Genomic DNA, 13403 nt, shown 5'->3' on the forward strand with positions numbered 1-13403 from the left:
GGTCTGAATGATACATGGCCCAAATTACTTGCTAAAGTGGATATAACATTTCAACTTCTTGCAAGTTGTAGATTAATGAGTTGAAAGTGACAAAAGATGCATGATAAAAGCTGTCAAAACTCAAAGTTGGTACTTGATATCAGTTGCGAGCTGCAAGAGAATCTTTATACAATGGCAGATTTTCAACTTTAGTTAATGGCTGTTCACCAAATTGCTGCTCTGGCATCACTTAAGCTTATGGTTCTCCTTCCCAACTCCGTCCACACCTTTTCACTCCAAACATTGCTTCAAAAACTGCTCAATCAATCGGGTTTTGTGCTGCTGTTTTCAAGGTGATTCACTACTGTATGAGGCTTCCTACTGCTGATGCATGTGAGTCAAAGCTGTCAAAGATTTGTGATTGCTGCAGGATATCCAGGGAGAAGATACTTGTTGCATTGTTGTATAGTGCCATAAAACACAAAGGGACAAATGCAGATGCAGCATGCATGGACAATAGAATATCTTGGATAAGAAGGAGCTGAGGCATAACCTGGCCCCTTCTCAGTACAAGCAGAAGTGCCTCATACAAAAAACCTCACCCAAGGACATGTAACTTCCACTTGATAAAATCCCATCATTGAGTAGTTAGTATGATACAGAGAGCTGGAATTTGGAAAGGGAGGTTCTGTGTTTTTAGGAAGGTAGGACCTAACCTTTCTGAGACCATATCATCCCAATATTCGATTCCATGGACAGCAAGGAGCCATGACATATCCATAGGATGAATAAATCCCCGTCCATATCGAATTGGGAGAATCACACTTGTCACCTGCCCTACATTATACCACCAGCTTGGAAAATGCAAAAGATACCAACTCGTGTGTAGTTGAGCTAGAGACCTAGATTGATAGGAGCATAATTGATGGATGTACACCCTTTACACTATGGAAGACCAATGCAGCATCAATATATATATCTCCCACCCCCCACCCCCCCTTGCCGCCCCACAACAACTCTCAGAGAGCAATGTCTAGCTTGCTTGCTACCGTCCTGGAGTCTGGATTTCAAGAATCAAGTCTGATATGGCATGTAATTCTTCACATTCTAATGTAGATTCTACTGGAGAAAAATGATAAGTTTACTTTTTCAACACCTGGAGGAGAAGAGGGAGAGGCAACAGCAAAAGGAGAAGAGGACCCAACAATGGATGTGAAATAAAAGGGGGACTTCTTGTAGATTATTTGGCTCTTGTGGGGGTTGCATCCTCCACTACAGCTCTACTGAGAATGGATGAGATAGTGGGCTGTATAGACTATATACTCTGCCCTTCAAAGATATCTGCTCCTTTCCTCCCTTCAGTGGGCTGTGTGGACTATATACTCTACCCTTCACAGATATCTGCTCCTTTCCTCCCTTCGATGCCCATGATGTGCAATAAACAGTATTTTGATCTATTTTCAGAGATATCTATTCCTTTCCTCACTTTGGTGAAGATAGGTATAGTATCCCTTTGGTTACCATGAAGTACAATATATAATATCTTAATCTACCTTCAAAAATCTCATCCTTTTCTCCTTCTGCTGAACATGAGGCATAGTATTTTGATGCACACACCCATTTTGTTCTCAGAAAATGCTGTCCACTTCTACAAGGGGGCGGAAAGGTTGTAAGGAGGTGGTGGGGCAGAAGGAGAGCAGGTTTTGTGAGCAGACGATAATCTAAGCAGGTCAAGAAGGCAAAGCAAGATTAAAGATTTAAAGATGATTTGAAGTGTAGAAACGGCTTGAAACGTTGGCAAGCCAAATGTATGTAGACATCTACTACAGCTTTGTGCAGAAGAATAATCGATAGGTCATCAGCCCATCTACCACAGCTTTGTGTGCCCTTCTTTGTGCAGAAGAATAACAAAACAAATTGCAAATGATTCATTTTACTGATACTAGCTATTTGTCCAAGATCACAAGCATCTGATGCTGCAATCTGCTAGACAAAGGCTCTTAGATGACTAATTATGAAAACCAGACAGACAAATTTTACAGCTCTAATGCACCTTTTACCAAGATATATTTCACTAGTTCACCTTACAATCTTCCTATCAAAGTGCATGAAAACTCACCTCAAATTCCCCAAATGATGTGAGCCTATCCAGTATTTGTGTCATTGGAGGAGAACAAGCCTGCATACAGGTTTATGTTGATTATAAGCCACTCAATAGCAATAACAAAGACCACGTGCCATTCATGTTTGAAGACAGTTTTCAAACTCTGGAGGACTGATGAATTAGGAGCCCACATTCCTTCATATGTCAGCATCTATCCCCACTAGATGAGTTTGTAACAAGATAAGAGACAGACCACTCTTGTATATCTAAAATAAAAACTCTCTAAAATAACTTCTCAAGATACAAAACAATCTTGGATATGTAAAATAAAAACGCTTTGAGATAGTTTTTCTAAAGAGAGAATTACTTTTCTATAAAGGACCATAATTAATATTAACAATCAGCATGACTTTAATATCACTTTCTACCTCTGCTTGCTCTTGCAGTTTTCCCCCTATCTTGTATCTAACACTAGTAAGAAATCCAATTTCCAAGAATGTGGCTTCACATGTGCTCCAAGGTTGGGAGGCCTAGACAAGTGTTTCTCTTGCATGAGCTTGGATTGTTAACTATAAAGGTCTCTCTTTGTTAACTATAAAGGTCTCTTTGTACTACTTGAGTTGCATCATATTTTGGTGACTCCATTACAAATCTCTCTCAAGGTTTCCCTGTTTAAAAGTGATTTCTTGTAGGATCCTTATTCAGTATTTTCATGGTTATCGTCATGAGCACATCAACACAATGGATTGCTTATGTGGATTATGTGGAATGGCTGGAGATTTGAGATAATGAGGATCAAGCTAATTCTGCAGTCCAATGGTCACTGTTTCTGTGCCACTTCAGCATACAGCACTCAGACTCATAATTTTTAACTTATGGGCATGTGCACTTTGAATGAGCTTCCATGCTAGTCAGCTGACTTCCCCTCTTTAGGTCAACACATGATCCCAACTATGGTGTGGTCCAATGCCACTCTACCGATATGGTGAGGGGTGAGTCTCTTGTGTCTCAACGATGGCTCTGATATGACTATGGTATGGGCCCCTCAATCATTGAATTGGTGGTTGAGGTCGCCATGCTCGGCAAAGTGTAATGGCCCTATCTAGTGAGACTCTGTGACATGAGATGGGTGTACTCTAGTGGAATGAAACTATGTTTGTTGGACTAGAATCGCCTGTGGAGCCTGATCTATGGAAGAAATCTGTCACACTACTCTCTAGCCAAGTCCCTCTAGGTGAGCCAATCTCCCATCTCATAGCATTGTTGTGTGGCACCTTTGAAACTCCAAGAGGAAAATCCCTAGACATCTCTAGTCCTCATACTCCAAGACGTAGAGGAGGGGTCTAAAGCCCTCACAAAACATGCAATCAGATCTTCCGCGTATGTCATAGTATTGTACTATGAGAGAGCAATGGAACAAGAAACACAAAAATGGAGAGAGAAGGGAAGAGAAAGACTACAATGAAAGAAGAGAATGAAAGTAGAAAATCTAGCACTGAACTCCAAAAGAATGCTGAATACAAAGAGGACTGATCAATCCTTGCAATAGCCCAAGGTGTGGGTGAGGGCACCGGATCACACCAAGGTAGCCACAAAACATTAAACCCCCAAAACATTTCACCCCTAAAACGCTGTTTTTCACCTTGAAATATTTCACCTTTGGGCAAGTCCCAAGTGAAACGGTTGAATAATATATATGAGATGGTTTTCTTTAATAAACAATAAGTTGCAACTTACATGTTTATACATGTGAATCTTTTCATGTCGACAAATTATGTCTATCCTACAAGCAGAGTGTCTACAAACTCTCAAAAAAGCAAGGAAAAACAATTGTTTTCCATTTAAAATGCTTGTTTCAATTAGTCGCTTCACTCAAGGCATTTTGCGTTTCAGTGAAATGTTATAGGCGTTTCAATGCTAGCAATATGTGTTTCATGATTACCATGGATCAAGCTAATGGCAAAAGGCTGCATCAAAAGATGGAGAAGAGTCCATGACTCCATGTATATCAAAGTGTACTAAAACCTGTAGAGGATGAACTTATGAATGATCAACCAACTAACTGTGCCTGCTATAAATAGCACGAAATGCCCAAATCTAGCCAAAATAAGCATCCCCAAGAGGAATGGACTCCAAGGGAACAATCTCTAGCGTTCAATGATCTCTGGGATCTCCAAGTACAGGGTGCTCCTCACCTCCCTCTAAAGTTGGAACCTCCACAAATCACACATTATGACTCGTGTAGACATCCCGCTTAACGAAATCATACAAGTGGTAGCCCTAAGACTGTGAGCTATAGCCCACAAATACCTGTTCCTTCAAAGCCACTTCAAACTTGCGCCCCAAAAATGTTGGTTGACCTAAATAAAATAATCAAGAAAATGATGTCACCTACTTGATCAGATAGTCACCTCATCTTCACCAATTTGAATGCAATCCAAATCCACTGAAAAATAAATGCAAAGGCTAGAAAATAAGTAGCCATCATGAACACAACTAAAACCGACTGGAAAATAAAGACAAGCTCTAGAGATTGCTGCCTCCTTCGTCAAAACACATAAAGATTGAATGTCCAAGCGCCTAATGTCCCTATTTGACTCAAACTGAGGCTCACAAGATTGTGCCACCCACTCATGATTGCTAACCCCCCTCTACATTAGAGGACTATGAAGATATACTAGGGGTTTGCACTAAGGAAAGACAAAAAGTACGACCACAACTAAAACACAGACTCAAACAGTGATGTGCAAAACTCAAAACTCAAACATAGAAACAAACACAAATAGAAAAAGAGAAAGAAGAACTCATAAGTGAATGAATGTTGTAAATGAATGTAAGAATGTATAGAATGCTCAAGGGCAAAGTTGCAATGCGACATCCACCAGAGACGGATCCCAAGCAGTGTAACCACCAATCAAAGATATTGGAGGATGAGAAACTACAAAAGGCAACAAGAGGTGATATCTGATGATGAAGGGAGCAGTAGAGCAGCAAAACACAGGGCTAAATATTGTCACCTAATGAAGAGGATGGCCTGCACTCTCAAAACGCTCACTATCTAACTCAAATGGATACTGATCAGCAAGGGTAGGAGTTGAAAACTAAAAATGCAAGCTGTCTAGGGCTCCTAATGCAATCGGCAACATCCCGTACAATCGGCAAGTAGCAGTGGACAAGGTGATGGTGATGTAGTAGCAATCGCATGGGCTAGACAGCCACTGATGAAAGCTTATGGCTGAAATCTACACATGCCACAAGAAACCTGCACAAAATAATGGGGCTGATTGATGGTTGACCTGTCTATTTATAAACATGGAAGGATCGATCCTTTGCATGTGGGGCACACAAACTCTCTAGAACCACTCCCCATTTATTGGAACTTTTGGTCATTTACTGTTTTGAGGATGTTTTAAAGAGTTATTCAATGGTTAATGAATTTTTAGCTTAACATCCCCTCTGATGCCCAAAACTGAAACCAAAAAAGACACTATAAGAAAAGCTCAAGACCTTTTTTTTTAAAAACCCAAGGCATCCTCACATCCCAAAGTAGCAAAGCCATCAAACAAAGGATGCACATCAATTGCCCAATGGCCTACCAAGAGTATAGAGACAATGGCTATCTCACCAAGGGATCCCAAGTAATCACCCTAGAGAGGCCAAGGCATCAAACAAAGGGTACTCATCTGCTAACCAATGGCCTACAGGACTGCAAAGGCAGATGGGACCACATTGAACCTTTCTTTTTAATAAAGAATAGATATGGTTTGCAGCCTTTGAAGTAATTGTGTCCCATTGGGAGAATAAAAAGGAATGGTTAGATCCAACACGTCACAAAACAAACAAGCTAACCCAACGACACGAGGGTATCAATGACGAAGGAAAGGGTGAAGAAGGATGGTGAGGTGGTGGTAAGGTGGTGAAGAACTGCCATCGGAGACAACTCAAGATCCATCCAAGTGTGCTCTACACAATGAGATGCATAGAGTAGTCTACTACATGATGAGAAAGCACATGCAGTAGGTGCCACTTGGACACTATCCTTCATGGGAAAATTGTTCACTTGCCCAAGCAGCCTAGTACAAAGATGATAAAATCATGCAATGCAAAAGGTAGCAAATACAACAAGGATGGATGGCCAATGTCGAAGACAAGTGCTGAACCAGTAGAATACCAAGAAAGTGTACGAATCCCCTGTAAACCTCAGATTGTCGAAGCCAAAGGAGGAAGAGGAGCCTGATCTTGGTCTTCATGTGGTGCCAAGAACCATGATGGATGAATATGAAGCACCCCCACTAGAAGAGCAACGTTAAAGTCATGATAGCATCAAAAGGGATCTGCAAGATCCACCTTGTGACATTAATGTGATATTTAATGCGACATTAAGGTCACAAACATTGAATGTGACATTAAAGTGACATTTAATGTGACATTAAGGTAAATCAAGGGGAACATGCACGAGGATGACCGTCGGGGCTCTTGGGCGCCCGAACGGGGTTTAGGGGAGCCTAGAACCAAAGAGAGTCCAAGAATAGTAGGACTCACCAAGGTTTGACGGCTGGCAATCAGATCACGATGGGTCTGGCCAGCAATAAACTAGGCAAGGCTGGGAGGTGAAAGGATCACTCGTGCTCATTCATCCCGACTGCTTTCTCTGGCTTTTGGGGTCTTCTTCAGAGTCATCTGTCATTGGTATCAGAGCCGACGGGTCTCGTTTTGTGGATCCGTGAAGCTGTTCGACGAGAAGACATGCCGACGGGTCTCGTGAAGTAGTTTGTTTACGGCGCCTAGTGACACGTCATATAAATTTGACGTGACGATTTATTGCACGACGTTACTTACCATATGGCGGGGGGGAGCTATCGTTTATATCTAACGTCGTAGGCTGGATCGCGTGCCGAATTTTGGCTCGAGCCCGTCATAAAGCGCATCAACGGACCTGACGCCTTGTTCCCCCTTTCCGCAGGCTGGCCCTCCAGTTGCGTGAAACTGACGTTATTTTCTGGTTCTTTTGTGACCAGTCGACTGCACGTTCTGGAATTTCTCTCGCCAGCCCCGACTGCACTTGCATCACAAGTACAAGCTCAGCAGAGAACAAGTTCAGGAAAGGTGCATTGATGGCCTGCGTGATCATTAAGAAGGGGGCTGAATACTAGTTGTTTCTGCAAAGAAGCTCCATTTCCTGCGTGACCGACTTTGTTCGAAAGATAAAATTTGTTCCTTACTCTTCTGGTTTATTTACAAACCAGCAACAACTACCTGCCATTAAAACCAGGGAAGTACTTTACTTTGTATGCAAATTTCTTATCTTTGCTTTTCAATTCCAGTGTATTAATGGCAGAAAAAGGGAAAGAGAGAGTAATGGAAGGTTCTAGTTCTGGGGACCACCCTATGGTAGATCCCCATGAACCAGAGATGCAAGAGGAACAATGGGAAGAATTTTTTGCTACACGAGAACAATTTGATGATCTTACTGCTCGTGTACAGGCTCAGGGGGTTCAAATGGAATTTTTAACTCAAACACTTACTGAAATAAAATCTCAATTAACTTTATTATTAGAAAGAGATAAAAATAAGATAGAAACCTCGGATGTCCCATCTTCATCGAAAGATTTAGATGTGACTATGCGAGATCCTAAGGAACCCCACCATAAGTTGAGGGATAATCCAGTTTTAAAGGATATGAAACCCCCTCAGTTTCACGGGGAGAAAAAAGATAGAAATAAATATACAATCTTTAATTTCCTCCAAAAATGGGAAGATTTACATAAACTTAAAAATATCCCACCACATCTCCAAGCACTGGAGGCTAGTTTAACTTTGGGGCCCAAAGCATATAAGTGGTGGCGAACTTTAAAGGAGGCAAATAAAATACCTGAAACTTGGGCTCAATTTGAATCCATCTTTTTAAAAGAATTCCTTCCTGAAAATGAAATGGAAAGAAATTGGGAAGATTGGGATTATGTCAGACAAAAGGGAAGACCCCTACTGACATATTTGGAGGAATATCGTGAGATAATCCTCAAATTGGAAGGAATAGATGAATTTCAAAAGACGAGGATTCATTAGGGGACTAGATAAAGCCTGTAAAAAGGAAGTAAAAAGGAGTTCACCTAAGACGCTGGAAGAGGCAATTAAATTTGCATTAATCAATGAAGATAGTGTGCGTCCAAGTACACTCATTAGTCTCACTGATACGGAGCCCAAGTCTAAGGAATTGGAAACCTCAAAATTTGTGGGCAAATTTAAAAGGAAAATGCCATTTTTTAAGGGTAAAAAACAACCTTTTGAAAAGAAACAATATGTGAGGCCAAAGTTAAGTCCTGATGACTTTGATAAGGCCAAAAAAGAAAAGTTGTGTTTCAACTGCCTATCCCCTAACCATGCTGCTTGGAATTGCCCTCAAAAGAAAAAGGGGGAAGACAAAGGAAGGGATAAGGACAAGGGCAAGGGAAAAGAAAAACAAATCCATGTAGTGCAGACCTTAGAATTAAAGAGGCATGAAAAGTACAAATCTTTAGAGGTCTTGCATATGGATGTACAACACAAGTGTTGTATGTCAACTTCTATGTGGCAGCCTACTTTTGGGCCACATGATTTAGTTAGAGTACATGGATTGATAGCTGGAAAGAGAGTCAGAGTCATGATTGATGACTCTGCTACACATAATTTTATAAATTATGCACTTGTCAAAAAATTGAAACTTCCCCAACAAAAGAGTGGGCATCAATATATTGTTCGTATGATGCAAGGCCAAGACAATAAAATATGGGATACAATGGTATCCAATTTGGAAATTGAGATTCAAGGATATAAAGATAAGCTTGATTTCCAAATTATGAACATGGAAAGAGCTGATATTGCTCTAGGGAGGGAGTGGCTATGGGGATTGGAACCATCCTTAAAACGTAGTTACCATCATAATACACTGGAATTTGAAAGGGATGGTAAGACTTTTGTCATTCAAGGTGAACATGAAGTATCTGATAATCCTTTGCTGTGTTCTACTGAAGTTCAAAAGCTGATAAAGAAGGAAGTTTGTGAGGTATACATGTTATGGTCTCTTCCTATACAGAACACTTTTACTTTCTGTAATATAAAGCAACAATTTTCTTATGTTTGTGAGTTTAATGTTAATAATGAATTAAGTAGTTTGTTAGATGATTTTAAAGATGTGTTTCCTTCTGATTTACCAAGTGGCCTTCCACCAGATAGGGGAGATATAAATCACCCAATTGACACAAATAAGGATACACACCCTATTTCTAAACCACCGTATAGGTTAAGTGAAACACAGCGCCAAGAAGTTGAAAGACAAATTAAGGATTACCTTGATAAAGGGTTTATACAACCCAGTAATTCACCTTGGGCTTCACCAATTTTATTAGTCAAGAAAAAAGATGGTTCTATGCGACTTTGTGTTGACTATAGAGCACTTAATAAAATAACGGTGAAGAATAAAATTCCTATGCCCAGAATGGAAGATCTTTTTGATCAATTGCAAGGGGCAAAATTTTTCACAAAGATAGATTTAAGATCAGGTTATCATCAAGTAAGAATTAAGGCACAAGATATTCCTAAGACAGCATTTCGTACTAGATACGAGCATTATGATTTTTTGGTGATGCCTTTTGGCCTCACTAATGCACCAGCTACATTTATGAAGCTGATGAATAGTGTTTTACGGCCCTACCTAGGACATTTTGTAGTAGTCTTCTTGGATGATATCTTGATCTTTAATAAATCAAGAGAAAAACATTTGGAACACTTACGATTAGTATTCCAACTGTTAAGAACACATTCCCTTTATGCGAAGAAAACTAAATGTGAATTCTTTGCACAAGAGGTCAAATATTTGGGGCATATTATCTCGAAAGAGGGAATCAACATAAATCCAAAAAAAGTAAGGGCAATTATTGAATGGCCATCTCCAAGGAACCTGGAAGAGCTGCAGATCTTCCTAGGTTTATCTGGATTTTATCGTAGATTCATTCGAGATTATGCCAAAATAGCTGTTCCAATGATTGACCAACTTAAAGGGAAAGGAAAAAGTTTTAATTGGGGAACAGACCAAAATGAAAGTTTTCAAAAACTTAAGGTAGCTATTGCTACAGCTCCAGTATTATTAATAGTAGATCCCAATAAACCATTTGTGGTTGAAGCTGATGCCAGTGATAAGGCAATAGGCGCGGTCTTATTACAAAAAGGTCGACCAGTTGCTTTTGAAAGCAAGAAATTAGACCGTGCAAAACAAAATTATTATGTTTATGAGAGGGAGATGTATGCAATAGTATATACAATGAAGAAATGGAGGCACTATCTGTACGGTGCCAAACTTTTGATTTTATCGGATCATGAAAGCATTAAGTGGCTTAATGATCAACCGGATTTACATGGGCGTAAAGCCAGATGAGCCAAACTCCTTCAAGAGTTCGACTATGAGATAAGATATAGAAAAGGAAAGTATAATATAGTAGCTGATGCACTCAGTAGAATGCCCATCATTAATAAATTGAGTTTTACTCAGTTCACTTCCAACTTGCTTGAATCTTTAAAAGGAAAATGCCAGGTTGATCCGGCATATTCCAACATATGGGAAGCAATAAAAAATGGGGATCCAAATCAAAGTGCTTCTACTGAGAAAGGAATATCTGAGGATGTTCAACAAGGAAATGGAGCATTAGGGGTTGCTCAAACCGGATTCAAGTGGAAGAATTTTACCATTGATAATGGTTATTTACTCTACAAAGGTAGGGTATGTGTCCCGAAAGATACAGAAATAAGACGCCAGATACTCTTTGAGTGTCATGATACCCCTAGCGCGGGACATCCAGGAGTTAATAAGACTTATAGTCTTATTAAAAGGCAGTTCTATTGGCCTGGAATGAATAAGGACGTCCTTGACTATGTGGTCAAATGTAATAAATGCCAGGTTAATAAAGCTGAAAGATTGAAAATGGGAGGACTTCTCCATCCACTAGAGATTCCTTCGGGAAAATGGGAGAGTATCTCCATGGACTTTATTGTTGCTTTACCCAGAACACAGAGGGGGCACGACTCTGTGTGGGTGATTGTGGATAGGTTAACCAAAATGGCTAGGTTCATTCCAACTTCAACTGATGTTAATATACCAGAATTGGCTAGATTGTTCGTAGAGAACATATACCAATTGTATGGCCTTCCGGCAAATATAGTTTCTGATCGGGATAGAAAATTTGATAGCCAATTTTGGCGTGCGGTATTTAGGAAATTGGATACTAAACTTAGCATGAGTACGGCGGATCACCCGCAAACAGATGGGCAAACTGAAAGGATTAATCAAATTCTTGAAGATATGCTTAGGGCATATGTAAGTAAAAGGCAAACTAATTGGGAAGAGTATCTACCGATAGCAGAGTTTGCATATAATAGTGCCAAGCACTCTTCCACTGGATATATAGCCCATTTATGTTAATGTATGGGTTTCAACCCAGAGCTCCTTTTGCAGTAGGACTGCATAAGGAAAAGGTTCAGGCAGCCAAAGACTTTTTGGAGGATATGAATAATATGTTAAAATTTGCTCAAGAAAATATTAAAAAGGCTCAAAATCGAGCTAGAGCATATGCAGATCCTCACCGAAGAGACATCTCCTTTGAAGAAGGAGAATTGGTCTATCTTAAGGTCCCTAAACAAACTAAAACTATGAAAAAGGGACAATGTCCAAAGCTTTCACCGAGGTATTGTGGTCCTTTCATAATACTTAAAAAGGTGGGAGAATTGGCTTACAAGCTCCAACTACCTGCTGGTAGTAAAATACATCTAGTTTTTCATGTAAGTAAATTAAGGAAGAAGCTGGGTAATTTGGATAATCTAATCTTAAATGATGATATTGAGGAGCTATTAAATGACCAATCTAATCCACATGAACCAGAAAGAATATTAAATGTTCGTAATAGACGAACAATGAATACTATTTATCAAGAATGTTTGGTTAAGTGGAAAGATTGTTCAGAAGAAAGCTCAACATGGGAGCGAGTAAGTACTTTAAAGAAAAGGTTTCCCAATTTACAGTTAGACCTTTCAAGTATCGTTTTCGAGGACGAAACCGATTCTTAAGGGGAAGGAAATGTGACATTAATGTGACATTAATGGGCTATTTAATGTGACATTAAGGTCACAAACATTGAATGTGACATTAAAGTGACATTTAATGTGACATTAAGATAAATCAAGGGGAACATGCACGAGGATGACCGTCCGGGCTCTTGGGCGCCCGAACGGGGTTTAGGGGAGCCTAGAACCAAAGAGAGTCCAAGAATAGTAGGACTCACCAAGGTTTGACGGCTGGCAATCGGATCACAATGGGTCTGGCCAGCAATAAACTAGGCAAGGCTAGGAGGTGAAAGGATCACTCGTGCTCATTCATCCCGACTACTTTCTCTAGCTTTTGGGGTCTTCTTCAGAGTCATCTGTCACACCTCAAGAGGGGAAGTCCCCATGTATTGGTAGAAGAGTGAATCTCCTATGAAGATGAAACCATGAAAGGAATAGTGCGCACCCCAAGTCTTTAGCCTAGGAAGGACCGATGCAAACCTATATGTTAGCCCTACATTGAAATACAAAACCTTGAAAGAGAGATTAAAATCTGCAAAACAAAGGTTATTAGTGAGATGCTTCAAAGCAAAACTAAACAGAAAATGAGAGCTAAATCAAAAAGCGATGCAATGAGTGTGTATGTATGAGTGAATGCAATGGAAGACTAAGGATGTGGCCACCATCGCATATGGCCATCAATAGGTCACTGCCAATGAAACACTTCATGAGGTGGAGAAGGAGTCCGAGATGGAGGTGCAAAGGATGACCTAGAAATGGATGCAAAGAGTACAATGAGAGAAGCTAGCAAACCAATCAACTAATCCTTCAAGAACACTGAAAGATATAGACTATTGAGACTGTCTGCATGCCACATGTCCAACCACCACTGAGGCGTAGATAGCAGATGGGGCAGCAATGGGATATTGCGGAAGGCGTAGCCCCACTGGATTGTCCAACAAGAGGAGAGGCATTTGCAGCGGTCTACTAATGTTTCTTAGATGGAAGACCCTGGGGCTTGGTACAATACTCCTCGTCCAAATGGCCCAATTTATGACAGGGCATGCAAAATCTACTTTTATTAGGAAATTGTTGCCGGATGGGTTTTGTTTCTTTTTTCCCATCGAAGGAAGAGGTGTCAACCTTGTTTTGGCTTGCCTTCGCATCTTATGAGTTCTTGCCATCTTTGGTTTTCACTTGTGAAGAAGAGGCAACCAAACCCCTCTCTAAATAAGAGCATGTGGAGGACTTC

At 40.3% G+C, this 13403-nt stretch overlaps 1 protein-coding gene across 1 annotated transcript in view; it reads right to left on the bottom strand.

Annotated features, from left to right (window-relative positions):
• The window catches only part of LOC148029832 (inositol hexakisphosphate and diphosphoinositol-pentakisphosphate kinase VIP2-like), a 269020-nt gene that overhangs the window by 244553 nt on the left and 11064 nt on the right, over positions 1-13403 (bottom strand). Inside the window, exon 2 of the mRNA XM_087686139.1 lies at positions 2099-2158. Within this exon, the coding sequence (XP_087542265.1) occupies positions 2099-2158 (60 nt within the window). The remainder of the gene's footprint in view (positions 1-2098; positions 2159-13403) is intronic.

This window comes from Lygodium microphyllum, chromosome 10, assembly GCF_053477565.2.
Source record: "Lygodium microphyllum isolate KBCC chromosome 10, Lygodium_microphyllum_v1.1.10, whole genome shotgun sequence".
Classification (NCBI taxonomy): domain Eukaryota; kingdom Viridiplantae; phylum Streptophyta; class Polypodiopsida; order Schizaeales; family Lygodiaceae; genus Lygodium; species Lygodium microphyllum.